Source organism: Serinus canaria, chromosome 9 (assembly GCF_022539315.1).
Source record: "Serinus canaria isolate serCan28SL12 chromosome 9, serCan2020, whole genome shotgun sequence".
In the NCBI taxonomy this organism is placed as follows: Eukaryota; Metazoa; Chordata; class Aves; order Passeriformes; family Fringillidae; genus Serinus; species Serinus canaria.
The window spans coordinates 3,114,207-3,127,304 of record NC_066323.1 but is presented as its reverse complement, the minus strand read 5'-3'; the positions used below and the strand labels follow the sequence as shown (position 1 = coordinate 3,127,304).

Sequence of the window (13,098 nt, the reverse complement as noted above, 5' to 3'; positions counted from 1 at the left end):
GCGGAGGGCGGACTACGAGCCCCAGGGCCCCGCGCGCGGTTCCGGACAACGCCTGGTGTGTGGTAACACCGCGGATCTTCCTCCTCCTCCTCCTCCTCCTGCTCCTCGCGGGCGCTTCCGGCGCGGCGGCGGCGGCGAAGCCCCTCGGGAGCAGCGGGGGCTCGGCGGGCCGGGGCAGGTGAGGTGCCGAGCCCTGCCCTGCCCGGCTCTCGCGGGCTGGACGCGGGGCCCGCCGCGCCCTCCGGGGCTGCGAGAGGGGCGGCCGGGCTGAGGAAGCGGCTGAGGGCGGCCTCGCCGTGCGGGGAAGGTGCGGGGGGTGTCCCTTCCCCTCCCGGCCGGGCGGTGACCTCCTTCCTCCGGCCCTGAGGCAGCGCCGAGGGCTTGTCCTTCTCCCCGCCCTTCCCGCGGCCGCGGGGTTGGGGCCTGGCCCCGCTCCGGCGTTCCCGGCCTGGTGCTGGTTCGCTCGGCCCGGGCCCGGCAGGCGCAGGCCCGGATGTGTTTTATTTTTGTGTGTTTTATTTTTAGCTCGTCCTCTCGGAGCGGAGCGCTGTCAGGTGGCTGCGGCGGGCAGGGAGAAAGGGCGCCTCGGCTCCTTCCTCCTTCCTGCGCCAGGGGAGGTGTAGGTTGAACATTAGGGAGAAATTATTCACAGAAGGGGTGATTAGACATCGGAATGGGCTGCCCTGGGAGGTGGTGCAGTCACCGTTCCTGAGGTGTTTAAGGAGAGGCTAGACGTGGCAGTCGGTGCCATGGTCTGGTTGACAAGGTGGTGTTTGTTCAAAGGTCAGACTCGATGATCTTGGATGTCTTTTCCGGCCTGATTGATTCTGGGATTCCTTCTCCGCAGGCTCCCCCCCGGCTGTGCCCCCCTTGGGGACTGAGCAGTCAGGGCAGGTGTTCAGGGCTGGGGTGTCCCATTAAGTTGCTCACTGAACTGGTGAGTTGGGTTGGTGTTTATCCTGTAGCTCGCACATACTGAGTGGCTGAAACCTTGTGCTGTTCCTGTTATCAGAGGAACTAATTCTCCTCTGGTATTTGTTCACACGTTGGAATGCATTTTTGTGCTTTTGGAACTGTGTCATACCTGTTTGTGTTTGGGAGAGTAATGGCTTCACTTTCACATTCCCAAAGAGGTGAAAAAGAAAGAGAAACGGGGATAGTTTGTTGTGGTTAAATATTCCAACATTCGTGACCTGTTTCAGTTATGCTGTGTAACAGTTCTGGTGTTGCTGACTGCTGGAACTGGAGCACAGGCTGTAGGGTCTCATGTGAGACACACACTGGGTGTATTGGGACAGATTAAATCACTTCCATTTTGAAGTCCAGCAAAAGAACACGGACTAATTATAAGCCTGACTTCAGGCTAGGCTTGGTTTTTGTTTTTTGAGTTGATATGGTTCTAAAAATAGACATCTTGGATTTATCACAGGTCTGTGTCATTTCTGAATTAGTCATAGAACTGCTCTTACCGTAATCAAATGCATAAGCAGTTCTGCTTTGCCAGAGTGAATTTCACTGCAGGTGACTGTTACACGTGTGTGGAAATGTTTGAAAACTGCATTTCTGTTTTGCTGAGGGGCATTTGAAGACATTTTCAAATTTCAATACTATTTGCTGGTGCCATTCCTTTTATTGACTCTGCAGTGAAACTGTTTGGTGTAAGAATCAGCAGGATGTGGAATCAATTCAGTAGGATGCCTTTTTAAGTCCTTTTTTATCATTGCTGATTTTAAAATACAGATTGTTATCCCAATACTTGATGTGTATGCTAATCCCAGTGAATCCACGCATACTCAGCTTTAAAAAGAAGGAAAGTAATTTTGTATCTGAAACACAAAGCTTTGAAGCTTTGTATCAAATAATCTAGGTTATACAATGGGAAATAATTGCAGTTGATAATTAAATTGCAGTGGCAGGTAAGGTAACATCTGACCCAAAAAAATGTGTGGATTAAGTTTTTTTTTTTTAATTAAAGTGACTATTATGACAGAAACAGTTACCAAGACAGGTGTGGGGTGTGTATATAGTTAAAAGAGCAAATTCTGCAATTTTTGTTTTATTTCCATAAACTTTACAACAGCAGTAGTAAATTATCTACACTCCCTCCTCCCGTGCACATTGCTCTTACATTTTGATTCAAGCTTTGCCTCTGAATTCAGGTGGAATTTATGGTGTTCTTTCCCTTCCCCCACTCTTTCTTCCAGTACTTGAATGAATTTTTCTGGTAACTCAGGGATCTCAGGTCAGGTTAAAGGCAAAACCTCTTCTTGAATCCTCCCTGCAAAAAGTGGAGCAGAACCTCTTGGCAGTAAGGTAGTCTTTTCTAGCAGGAATGGAGCTGTGATTTTTGCTAGAAGCCAACCACTGAAATAATATTTGTAATCACTGCCTTGGGCCTTGTTCCTCTGTAGTACTTTTCTAAAAAAGAATATTAATGTCTAAGCACTTCCCAGATCTAGGGTAGATGGAGCCTGGAGAAGGGAACAGAGACAACATCAGTGCAGAGGTAGATCTGCTGATGACAGAGCTGAAACCCTGCCAGTTGATATCAAATATTTCTGTTGGTTTAAAACTTGAAAAGTTGAAATCATGAGAGTCTGCTCTCTTTGCTTTAAGCACTGCTTCAGAAGATTGTGTTACACAAACACCTTTCTTTGATGGAAACCTCTTCAGCCTGGCCTAGGAGCAGGTGTGGATTTGGGGAGGATCCTGCCTGCTGTAGTTACCTGGGGATGGTTGAGCTCTTATTAAGCAGCTCTGCTTGATTTAAGTGCATGACCAAAAGTCTGTCAGTAAATGACACACATTAGAGAAAGCCAGTTGTCACCTTAGACACTGACAATGGTGGTTGTACATGTGGGAAGTGGGGTGGTTTGTGCTCTTCACCCTTCTTGGCAGGAGTTGGGTTTTTGGGTTTTTTTCTGCTAAAGTTCAGTTGAATGATTTAAAATGTCATTGGGTGGCTATGGGGGAATAGGTCTGTCAAAGAACCTTTCCAAATCTGTTCCTCATCTAAAATATACCAGCTCTCTCCATGTTTGCTGACTGGCTGGGATCATATTTTAGTGCTGAGACTTAAAGGTTAGAATGTAAGATTTATCCTGACAGTGAAAGCACATATTCCATGTTAGTGCATCTCTTGGAATCCAGCCTGGTGTGTTTGATGGGTCAGGGCTGAGCAGTCAGGCTTGTATTAACTGTATTATTTTAGCACAGTTGACAAATCAGATTCTGTTTCAATTCCTGTATCATTCTGTCCATTCTCTCCCAGGACTCTGATTGCACACCCAGGGATCTGGGTCTGGGGGGGTCCCTGTAACACACAGGAGGATCAGGCTGACACTCAGCTCAGTGTTTGGCAGTGTCCTGCTGCCTTCTCCTCATCTGCCCCCTCAGACCAATTCACAGGTTTGCCAGCAGAGTAACACCTTTTCTGCATCTTACAGTTTTCCAGGATTTTCTCAACTCTACCACTCCACTGGGCTGTCCTAATAAATCACATTCTCATGGAATCTTATTCCCACCTTTTTTGAGAGTGTAAAATAAACCAGATGACAGATGAAAATAGGGTAAACTCCTCTCAAAGAAAAGGCTCTTTTGGGATTGGAGGAACTGAAGTTAAGCTGTTAGAAGACACTGTCAGGAAGTCTGGCAGCTGTGCAGAGCTGCTTTTGATCACATCCTAAAAGAAATGCTGAAAGCTCCTCCTTGCTGCTGATACTGTGCATTAAACTTTGGCTTGAGTCAGGCCATTTTGAAAGTTAGTGAACTTGCTGATAATTGATCTAATTAGAACAGAAACTTCAGTTTTCTCGAGGATTTGGTCCCTAATCAGGATTGAGACCACCTTCAAGGGTGTTTGGATGTGGTTTAGTGCAGCTATGACAAACTGAATTTCAGTAACACAATGAACACAGAGTCTTTGTGAAGATAATTATTCTTTCTATTTAACACTAGCAAAGACTGAAGTGCATAAGTTGCATCCAAAAGATGTGAAGTTGATTCCTAACTGTAAAGATAACCAGTTTGAGAGTTTTAGCAGTCAGGTCCTTCATGACACTGTGATGCTTCCTAGTGTATCTTCTGGAAAACAGGAAGATTTCTAAAAAAATGAACAAGCAGTGTGATAAAATTAATATATTTCTTTCCATACCTTGGCAACAAAAGCATTTGGTGTTCTTAAATATTCCTTGTGTGCACATATATATAAACCCACCTCTTCAGTTTCAGAATTGGTATCCTTTGTGTTAATATAAATCCAAGTGTTGTATTTTTTTTAGGAGTGTCAGTGTCTGGAAAAGGGGTAATAGATAATGTATAATTGTTTTTATATGAGGGTTTTAACTGTACCATGGATTAGTAACAATAGCTTATGGTTCTTCAGGAGAAAATGAGTTCTTCATGGTAGCTCACAGTGTAATAGGTTTTCATCATCATAAAAATCCATCATTTCACTTAGTATTTCCTTTTGTGTGTGTGTGGATACTGCTAACCCATAAAAACAAAGTAATTATATCTAATGGCAATTTTGTCCTTTTTTGCCCTTCTTCCTGTGATAAAAATCTTCTGGGTAGAACAATGTTCAGTGACCTGATTTAACTATTTAAAAAACTTACTCTGAGATTACAGATAAAAACGTGCTATAAATTCATCTGTGAATGCAGGTGGTGCTTGTCAGATGTGAGAGTGGACATCCACTGAGCTTCCAGAAAGGAATTGAACAGCAAAACAAGCAGATCTCCATCCAGCAGGGAATACACATGGATAATAAATGGGACAGCTTGTACCTGCAGTAGGGAGTGAAAACTTGTTCAGACAAGTTCCCTCCCCCCGTGTGAGCAGACCTGGCATGAATTTATGTAACTGAAACAAGTTCTTGGGAAAACACTCAACTTTTTGAGGAATGATGAATATTCACTTGTATTCCTCCATGTTCCTGGCAGCTGTAAAATACCAGGGGTGGGTGATAAGGTTGTGAGACCCCTGATTATTGCAGTTCCATCCCTGTGGATGGATTTCATCCATCCAGACCCCTTCCTAAAGCCTCAGGAATCCTTTTCTGGGGCTGGAGGAATCAGCTCATCTGTGTCACTTGGAGGCTGGAACAGCAAGAGGAGCAAAGTGAGGTTTTGCAGTGAGCAGTCCATGTTAGAAGACTTGTATAAAGTTTTTACTGTAATCATGTTGAATTTTTCTTCAGCTTTTACTGTTCCCAAAAGAGAAATGCACAAGATTTGTAGTCATCCAGTTTCTTCTCTGTGCTGGCTGTAATCAGTAACAAATTTCACTTGTATAATTATGGCTAAACAATTATAGATCTGCTCTGGACAAAAAATTCCTGTTCTTCTGTTTAAACAGCCTGAAGATCTTTAGCCAGTGCACAGCATAATGAGGAATATTACTTGAAGAAATGTCTTGGCATGTTCTTAACCTGTTCACACTCTCAGGAAGTGATATTGATTGCTGGAGTAGTTTCTGCTGTTTCTTATAATTTTACTCTTTTCACTTCTTACTAAAATGTCAGTAAATTACATAGACATGCAAATGCCAGGTGTCTGGAGCTTGCTAGGAGAAAAAAATCCCTCCTCTGGTGCATTAAATCCTCCAAGCAAATCTAGAAATTAAAAAGCTTAATATCTTTCTTTTTATCTTTATTTCTGACTTGGACTCATGTCTTTAAACTCAGTTATGTCCTATAAAATATTTTTTAAAGAATCTGATTAATAGAAAATACAGCAGGCTGGAACAAGGGGTTTTTATCAACTGTAAGGTGACCTTTTTTCTTTTCCACATAATTTCTGGGTCTGAGCAGTCATCCTTCCATGTTGGATATGATGACCTGGGCTGGGTGGAGAACTTCCAAAACTGAGTTTCAGTTACTGGAACAATAATTTTCCATTGAGTTAACATAGCTGGTGGCACACCCTGAGTGGAAACATGACTTCCGCTTATATAAAACCAAAGATGTAGTGTTCACATTCAGATGGGTGGAAAGGAAGCACTGATCTCCAGCAGAATCACAGCTTGATGCATATGCAAAAATATGGAGTATTTATAGGTGGTTTTAATAGTCACAATGCATCTGGATGAGGCTTGGGCTGCATATAGTCCTTTCCAAGTTTTTCCTGGATGGGAGTGGTCAGGAACCTTATGCTGCTGCCTATGATTGGTGGCAAGATTTTTGTAAGTAGCACATAAAATCCCTGCTTTAAGGAGAATTGATTCCATAAGAACTTGAAGGGAAAAACACTTGGGGTAGCACCTTTTCTTTAAAATACTCATTTAATAGATTTCAGTTAGGGTTTTGAAGTTGCACCAAGTGGTCATTCCATGTTTGCTTGACTCATGTAATAAGAGATCTCTGGTTTCTACACAGTAGAACTCACATTGATCTGTGCCTTGTCATTTTTAGAACCTGTCCCTCTCGAGCATTTGTAATTGTGTGTTTGTTTGTTTTCTCTTTTCTCACACGCCCTAAGGACAATAGATATCACAAGTTCTTCAAATATTCTTGCACAACGAGGAAAAAGAAGAGACATTTCAGTGAATGAGGAGTTTTTTGCTTCTATAGTGTTTTCCTTGAGAAGTGGCTCTTTGAATGAGGATGACAATGGAAGAGATGAAGAATGAAGCAGAGACCACTTCTATGGTTTCCATGCCTCTCTATGCTGTTATGTACCCTGTCTTTAATGAGGTGAGCTCCAGTTTACCTTGGGATGCAGTAATCCCCTTTATTTTGGGAAATGAGGCCACAGTAACATGCTGTTCATCTTGGGAAAGCTTTGTCTAACATATCTCTCTCTGCATTGTTTCACCTTTCTTGCCATCAGTAGTTTCATGCTCATCAAAGCTTGCTGGTTGTCTTGGTCCTGAGCTTTTCTCTTACCTTTAACACAGGATTTTGACAAAAATGCCAGCTCTGCTATTCTCTGGCAGGAAATAGCACACAGTCAAACCTGTGAACAGCTTGATGCATTTTAATTTTACTGCTAATGGTTGTAATTTAATATTAGTTTTTCTCTGAATATCAGAGATTGCCAAGATGTTCTCGCAATCTTCTGTCAGACTTTTGCTGCAAAATACATCCAGTGATTTTTGTTTTCATTTATGGGGGAAGTCTTTCCTTTGGGATTAACTTTATAATATCTCTGAGGTGAGACCAGCAATTTGAAAGCTTCTGTCAATCCCCCTTTTGCAAGGTGTGATTACTTGACTTGTTTTGATAACAACAGAATGCTAATAATTAATTCTAAACTTTTATTGCAGCTAGAAAGAGTAAATCTGTCTGCAGCTCAGACACTGAGAGCAGCTTTTATTAAGGTGAGAAGTAACTTGCACTTAAAAATGGTTGTTTCAAAAGTAAGCTGTGTAAGATGAAGCTAAAATGTCAGCTCTCTTATTTCCTTGTCTTTTTATCTGAGACTTCATCCTTGATCCAGTAGTCTAAAAATAAAGTGGACAATTGCACGAACTGGAAGTTTGAGATGTCTGTAGATGTCATGAGTAGAAATCTGAATGAGCAATTTTAAACAGACTCTTCTCTTGTCCATATAGAACAAAAGCTTAAATGAGGGAGCAGTCAGTGAATAAATAATCAACTTAGTATAAAACACACAAGATTTGTAGAATAGGCTCTCATGAGCAATAGGCAAGTAGCAGACTTTGAAATTGGTTTACAAAGTGAGTAGTAATGGGATTTTTTTGTGGATGAAGTTCAGTGTTTGTGTAGAAATCCAGCAGTAAATGGAAAAAAAAAGATTCTTCTGACTTTTCCATTGTATTCCTAAGGAGTGAAAATACAGATATTCCTTTACATTGCTTTATTGAAGTGGTGATCTTTTCAAATATTGAAGCAAAATAATGGCAGGCATGACATATCTGAGCTGAGCAAATCTGGGATACTTCCCTGTTCCTGCACTTAAATCTAAATGTGCCTTGATGGGCTGAAGTCTCAGAGTGAGCTCCTACAAGTGTGGGCTGGTTTTGTGTGTTTTCACAATTGGTGGGAAGGAGCTAAGCTGGATGCAAATAATGTTAAACTGAGATGTTGGTAAAAATGGTAGTGCCAGCTAAAAGACCCACAGAGGCTCATTTTTCTTCCACACAGAGCAGTTTTCTGGTAGCAGCACAGGTGATGTGAACAGCTCCAGTGTTAATCCAGCTCTGTACTTAGATATGTCATCAATCAAAAGCTGGGTTTTCTGAAAGAGCAATTCCCAGATGATGTCTGAGCATATGATGTGATTCATGAGAGGCACATTTATAAATGTCAGGGGGAAGGTGGGGGTTTTGGAGTGAGTTAAATTCCAGGGGATACCATATCTTTGTCTCAAAGCTTGGGGTTTATGAAAATATAACAGGATAGAGACATTTATTAAAACCTTTCTTACTCAAATTAAAATGAGTGCAAGGGCTTATTGGAAAAGTTGCTTATACAAAATCAATGATGTAGTCCAAGAAAAATGAATTTTGTAGTGGAAAAATGTGTTTAATGTAAACTACTGGTCTAAAGCCATTAGACATTCAAAATTCTAGCAAACTCCTGCAGAATCTGAAACAATTTACATGAATATCTTGGTGCTTGTAATGTACAGGTCTTGCATATTTAAAAATATAAAATTTCTCTGCTTTACAGGCTGAAAAAGAAAATCCAGGTCTTACACAGGACATCATCATGAAAATTCTGGAGAAGAAAAGTGTGGATGTGAATTTCACAGAGTCTCTTCTGCGTATGGCAGCTGATGATGTAGAAGGTAATAAAGCCTCTGTGGGATAACTGTATTTTTAATTACACTGTTAACTAGGAACATGCAATTCTCTATTTCTTTTTTTTTTTCAGAAGAGATTATTTGTTTCTTAGTAGAATTTTTTCATCATGGTAGAAGAAAGTTTGTATTTTTGAATACTGCTATTGGAGAAATTAAATCTCCCTGAAAATGACACTTGACTAATAAGAGAAGGAAAGAAAGGAAATGAATGTGCAGAACTATGTTTTTATGAATGTTCAGAACTATGTTTTTATAGGTGCATAGTTCACCTTTTGCAATGCTAACAACCAGGAAGAGGCAAATATGGAGTATAACATCCTCTTTTTTTTTTTTTTCCTACTTCAAATTAAAAGCAGCAGTTAGACTGTCACAGAAGGAGAATATACTGCAGCCTTTAAGTTATTTTAATACTGAATTTGATGACTTTAATGTCTCAAATAAAGTAAGATGGGCTCTTTTCCACCGTGCAATAATGAAGGTGATTGTTGCACTGTCCTGATTCACACAGGGGTTATTCACTGCAGTTCTCTGCTCGTGGCTGTTTCTGTGCTGTTCACCTTCAAACTCACCCTGGCAGTCTTGCTGCATTTTGTGTCATGTTTTTAGCTGTCACTACAGACTTGAGGACAAACTAATGGTGCTTTTGGTTATGTTCTTTTTGCCAGAGTATATGATTGAAAGACCTGAACCTGAATTCCAAGATCTTAATGAAAAGGCACGAGCACTTAAACAGATTCTTAGTAAGATTCCAGATGAGATCAATGACAGAGTGAGGTTTCTTCAGACAATCAAGTAAGTACAATATGATGGATTTTACTGCAGGTTGAGAGGTCAAACTTACTGTATTGAGGTGTGAATGTTGAAATTCTGTGGATGTAGCAGCATTGTTCCCATTGCCAGGGAGCCTTGATCCCACTTAGAAATGTTGAGGATGTTACTTGACCAAACTTGCTGGTTCCAAGGCTGCATTCCCAGGATGCTGCTGTGGCTCTCTGCATTTGGTCTCCTCCATCATGTCTGACACTTCCTCTGTGGAGACTGCCCTGAGAAATACTTGACTGCTAGAAAGGGATTCAATTCCAGCATTTCCTGGGATCTCCTGAAGATATTGAAATTCTCTTTTTCTTGCCCAACAGGGACATTGCAAGTGCAATAAAGGAGCTCCTTGACACAGTAAATAATGTCTTCAAGAAATACCAGTACCAGAACCGGCGGGTACGTGCACCAGCTCTTCATCCAGCATTTCTGATAGCAACACAAGAGGCATCCTTGCATCCAAGGATGAACAGCAGAGCTTAGCTGGTCAATGAAACCATGCTTTAACAACAGAATGGTTGTATGATAGGTCTCAGGAATTCTAGAGAAAAAAATTATTCCTCTTTGTTTCTTGGGTTTTTTCTTGTAAAGAAAAACCCAAAAATTTTTATTCCCGATGTAACATTAGTTAATCTTCTGATCAGTTTAACCTCAAGTTTCTCACTCACCTCAAATACCCAGAAATATGTGAACTAAGACTCTGTTCCTGGTGTTTTTGTTTTTGTAGGCACTTGAGCACCAAAAGAAAGAGTTTGTAAAATACTCCAAAAGTTTCAGTGATACTCTGAAAACCTATTTTAAAGATGGAAAGTAAGTATGCTTTTGTTCTGCTGTTTCAACGATTTACATGATGACTAACAGGAAAATAGGACAGGCATAAGCTGCCTTTTTTAGGAGTTGCCTAATTATTTCCTTACCTATGTCCTCTCATTACCATGGCTGCTTTAAAATGCTGTTTCTTTGCCTTTGAGGAAAGGGAAAATTGTTAAATTCACCACCATGTAACACCCCTGTGTGGTGTTAGTTTTGAATTTGAATGAAAAGTTCCATTTCCTGGCCCTGTGTGGGTTTTCTCAGTGCATAAACAAGGACAAAGAAATTATGGATTTTTTTGTTGAGAAAAGTAATTTACCTATTTCAAGTATCATTTGCAAATACAAAACATCTGTGCAGGGTTCTCTTTGATTTACATTTTTATTTCTTTATAGACCCTTTCTTTATAGGCCTTTCTTTATAGACCCTCACAGTACCTGGAATGATTCAGCTGAATCTTTTTCTAGCTGAGCATTTTAGCCCTCAAACTGAGGCTTTTTCCAGGTCTTCACCTTGGGTTTTGCAGTCACTATTCCTGTATAATTCACTGTAGTGATTCTTTTGGAGGATGAGTGGATCCCCCTCAGATTCTGACAGTGCCAAAGTGTTCTGTTTTAAAGGTGGAACCAACTTTGATGTCAGCTCTTGTTGAGCTTGGCAAAGGCTGAGAGCACTCAGGAGATGGTGCATTACTAAAGGAGAGAAAAGTTTTGAGACCAGCTGGGAGGACAGTCCTGCTCCCATCAAGGCGTTCTTGTTTTTCTCTCCTTTTCCTGAAACTGGGGCTAAATTTGATACCAAAACGAGAAGTTTAGGCTGTAGTAGCTTTGATTCCTGGATAGAAGTACTGTGTGTTCTGGCCTTAAGCTTAAAGTGTGTTAATTATTTGCAGTAGTGTAAGAAATTCCATCCTGTATTTCCCATCCTTGGGAAGTCAGGAGGAATTTCTGTCCGTCTGAGCTGCACATGGGGTGAGATCCCTGCTCCCCCCAGCACTAAACACAAGCTGTGCTCAGACGTCATTCCTGAGCTGAAAACTTCTGTGACCCCACACCTTTCTGTGCAGAAAGGTCACTAACATAGTGTGTTGCTGTCACACGTGGGCACGTTTAGTATTCCTTGAGGGAAGAGTTGCCAATTCTGGAATTCCTGGGGGATGAAGAGCTCAGCTTTGGAAAGGTGTTTAACAGTCAGAGTCAGAAAATGGCTGTGACCTTAAAGATCATCTGGTTCCAAGCCCCAGTTGTCTGGTCCGTGGTTTTCCCTTGGTTATCTGAATCCCAGAAGGAAAGGATTGAGATGTCAGTGATGATAGAGAGCCAAATTCTATTTAAATTCCTGCCAAACCAACAGGGCCTTCCTGGGATTAGCTATGCAAATGAGGCTGGCTGGCTGCCAGCAGGGAGCTTCAGGTAGGTCAGCACAGGGTGGAACATCCCTGTGCTTCCAATTCTCCAAGCCCAGATGCCAGTGATGCTGGGTTTCTCCACTGCCATGTTTCTAGAAGTGTCTGAAGCAATATTCTTCTCTTTCCACAGGGCAATAAATGTGTTCATAAGTGCCAACCGACTAATTCATCAAACCAACTTGATACTCCAGACCTTCAAAACTGTGGCCTGAAAACTGTATATGTTGAGAGTTGTACTTTTCAATGGTGGATAGGGTACCTTTATATGTAAATTTTAAAGTTTTGACTGTATAAATTATCAGCCCCTCTCGAGGGGCCTAATGCAGGATTTTGAATGGGATTATTGCCATCTTACACCATATTTTTGTAAAACATTGTAGCTTAATCATAATCTCACAAGAAAGATTTTGCATCACTTTTTGCTATTATCATTCTTTTCAGAATTATAAGCCAAAAGAATTTACGCCTTAATGTGTCATTATGTAACATTCCTTACAAGAATTGTAAATATTTGGTGTTCTGTTTCTGACATTTTAACTTGAAAGCGGAAAACTGCAAGATTATGTATTTAACAATATTGGTGGCAAATATTCAATAAATAGTTTACATCTGTTAGACTGTCTTTTTGTATGTGAACAAAAGTGCATAACTCATCTTTCTAGAACTGCAGAACATTCATTCAATAGAAAAAGAAATTAAAATTATTTGGGTGCTTAAAGCTACCGGGAGTTCAAATCAGTGTAAAATGAGGGGTTTTCCTTAAAGCTGAGATTTTGGCTGTTATCTAGACCAGAATATCAGAATAATTATATTAAAATGTCTTTGAGAAAGTAATAAATAAACCCAGAAGTGAGATGTGCTTTTGTTTTTGATAGAAACTAGATCTCACTTCTTTCTTAGTCTTCTGTTAGTGGCGAGTTAACAGGTTTTTTTTACACCTAGGCTTTTCCAAGGTTCAGAGCACAGGTTTATTTGAAATATATGCAGCAAAGATTGAATTTAAAACTATTCAGATAAGTGGGTTTGAATTTGTCCCATTTGGGAGGGAGGAGGATTGGAGCTAGAACTCTTCCAGGTAGCACTAGTGATATCTATACTATGCATGCCATAAGGCAACTTTGTTTTTTCAGGGAATTGAAATCATGTGAGACCTCGACTGACAAACCTTGGCTGTGTAGATGGTTAAGAGCTGCTGCTGGACAGGTGGAAATTTTCTCTTTGTGATTTCCTGGTGATGTTTCACAAGTTCTGACGAATCCCTTGGAAGTGCACCTCGAGCTGATTTGGAAGTAG

At 40.9% G+C, this 13,098-nt stretch overlaps 1 protein-coding gene across 1 annotated transcript; it reads left to right on the top strand.

Moving 5' to 3' along the window:
• The first annotated feature begins 28 nt into the window (after window positions 1–28).
• Window positions 29–12,420, top strand: PDCD10 (programmed cell death 10). Its single transcript, XM_030227366.2, has 8 exons — window positions 29–178; window positions 6,480–6,694; window positions 7,267–7,320; window positions 8,636–8,753; window positions 9,434–9,560; window positions 9,905–9,983; window positions 10,312–10,394; window positions 11,936–12,420. Exons 2-8 carry the CDS (start codon window positions 6,599–6,601, stop codon window positions 12,015–12,017), a joined length of 639 nt encoding a protein of 212 aa, XP_030083226.1. The 5' UTR covers window positions 29–178; window positions 6,480–6,598; the 3' UTR covers window positions 12,018–12,420.
• The last annotated feature ends 678 nt before the right edge of the window (window positions 12,421–13,098 follow it).